General features: G+C 43.7%; 1 protein-coding gene across 1 annotated transcript in view; it reads left to right on the forward strand.

Annotated features, from left to right (window-relative positions):
- The window catches only part of mrpl1 (mitochondrial ribosomal protein L1), a 13743-nt gene extending 13068 nt beyond the window's left edge, over nt 1-675 (forward strand). Inside the window, exon 9 of the mRNA XM_080499421.1 lies at nt 521-675. Within this exon, the coding sequence (XP_080355547.1) occupies nt 521-627 (107 nt within the window). The 3' untranslated portion in view covers nt 628-675. The remainder of the gene's footprint in view (nt 1-520) is intronic.
- The last annotated feature ends 1080 nt before the right edge of the window (nt 676-1755 follow it).

Raw genomic sequence — 1755 nt, forward strand, 5'->3', positions numbered from 1 at the left:
AACCATATAGGCGCTGATCCCGTACAAATGTTGTGCCTTGGAGATACCCGATCGTGCTGTATGCATATAATTGATGTTTTCAACATATATTCTTCAAAATAAATCTTGTTTGAATTCGGAAAAGTGGGTCCCGGGGTGAGACCAGAAGAAAACGGTTTCAAACATTTGACTGAAATGAGGCAAATTGCTAAAATGTCCAAAGTGGCTGCAAATACTTAACATTGGCTCAACAAAGAAACATGTTGAAACGGCTCAAATGGTAAAAACTACATTAAAAGACATTAAGTTAGACTGTAAAACGTGTGTTTTATTCATTGTCAAAGTTAAACATTTTGGAGTTGAATTATTCTGTATGTATGGCTTTATATACTGTTAGCGTCACTTTCTGACTCTTTATTTATTTATTTACCCTTGCCTACACCCTGAAATGTGGAGAAATTGGCTGTTTTCCACCGTAATTTCTCCACAGAAGTGATCCTTTTTCCATCTGAGGCCGATCTTCCCCTCTTTCCCCCGTCAGGACCCTTCGTAGAGCGAGCCATCATCAGCAGTCAGACCAGTGAAGCCATTTGGTTCCAGAGTGGAGATGTTCTCCCTCAGCCTGCGGAGGAGGCAGAGGACCAATGAAGGCCTCTTTCAAACTGTGTGCTGAATAAAGCTTTTGTTCCAGTCTGAGTGCTGCTGCTGCCCTTTCCTTACCAACAAATCCCAAGAGAGGACCAAGCAGGAGAAGTGACCAGGGGCCATAAATCACATGATACTGGCCCTGCATCACATGGTGTCCAGAAGTTATACCTGCGGAATCCTTGGATAAGCTTCTAAAATCCACCTCTTACCCTCCTTTAGAGCCAGGCTGGCAACATGACTGCATTCACTGAATATTGGTCAATTACCCACAGATTCTCAGTAACTCCATCATGTGAAATCCTTACTAACTTGTTCATGTTCACATAACAATGAGCATGGTTCTGTTCAAGCTTCTGAGCCGGCTGTATTAAAGGAGTCATATCATCCAGATGTTCATCTCCGCCTCCTGCTCAGTTTGGTCCAGAAACCTTGTATTCAAAGTTTAGAGCCCCTCCTTGATTTCATATCAAGGATCATAGGAGCTGCAGTCAGAATCTGCTGTGTCTGTGAGCTGGACTGGCTCCGCCCACACATGCCCATCTTGGCACCACGAAAGGAAGTACTTCCTCCTCTTCTCATGTGCCAGCACAGAGCTGCCTAATTGTGGGAGGAATCAAAGGGATTGATTGTGATTGGCTAAACCCCCGACACTATATAGGGTTTGATTTCTGATTGGCTGGTTGGAGCAACACACTTTTTAAAACCTGGAACAAACCAGGGAGAGAGAGGACACACTTCCTTCACTTCTGGGGTGTCGTTCCAGGTATGGAGACAATTAATATTGTTGGAAAACTTTTAAGAGAGTGAATTGTGCAGAATATGAGCCTGTCAGAACAAACCTAAGCGAGGAAACCATAATCCTTAACAACAGAATTTGGCCTCATTGCCAAGAGGCCAAATTATAACGGAGCTCAACTAAAATAAATGAAAGAGATTTTAATTTATTGTTATATTACGCCAACGTCTGAGGGCCACTCCCCTAGTGGCCACACTAATATTATACGTTCATATCGAGGTGGGGGCCAAAACATATGTTCCGGCCCGCAGGCTGCGGGTTTGAGACCCCTGCTCTACGAAATGCGAGTGAGCTTTTATATGAGGCTGATAGCTAACATGCTAGTGCAGTGA

This window comes from Blennius ocellaris, assembly GCF_963422515.1.
Source record: "Blennius ocellaris genome assembly, chromosome: 7".
Classification (NCBI taxonomy): domain Eukaryota; kingdom Metazoa; phylum Chordata; class Actinopteri; order Blenniiformes; family Blenniidae; genus Blennius; species Blennius ocellaris.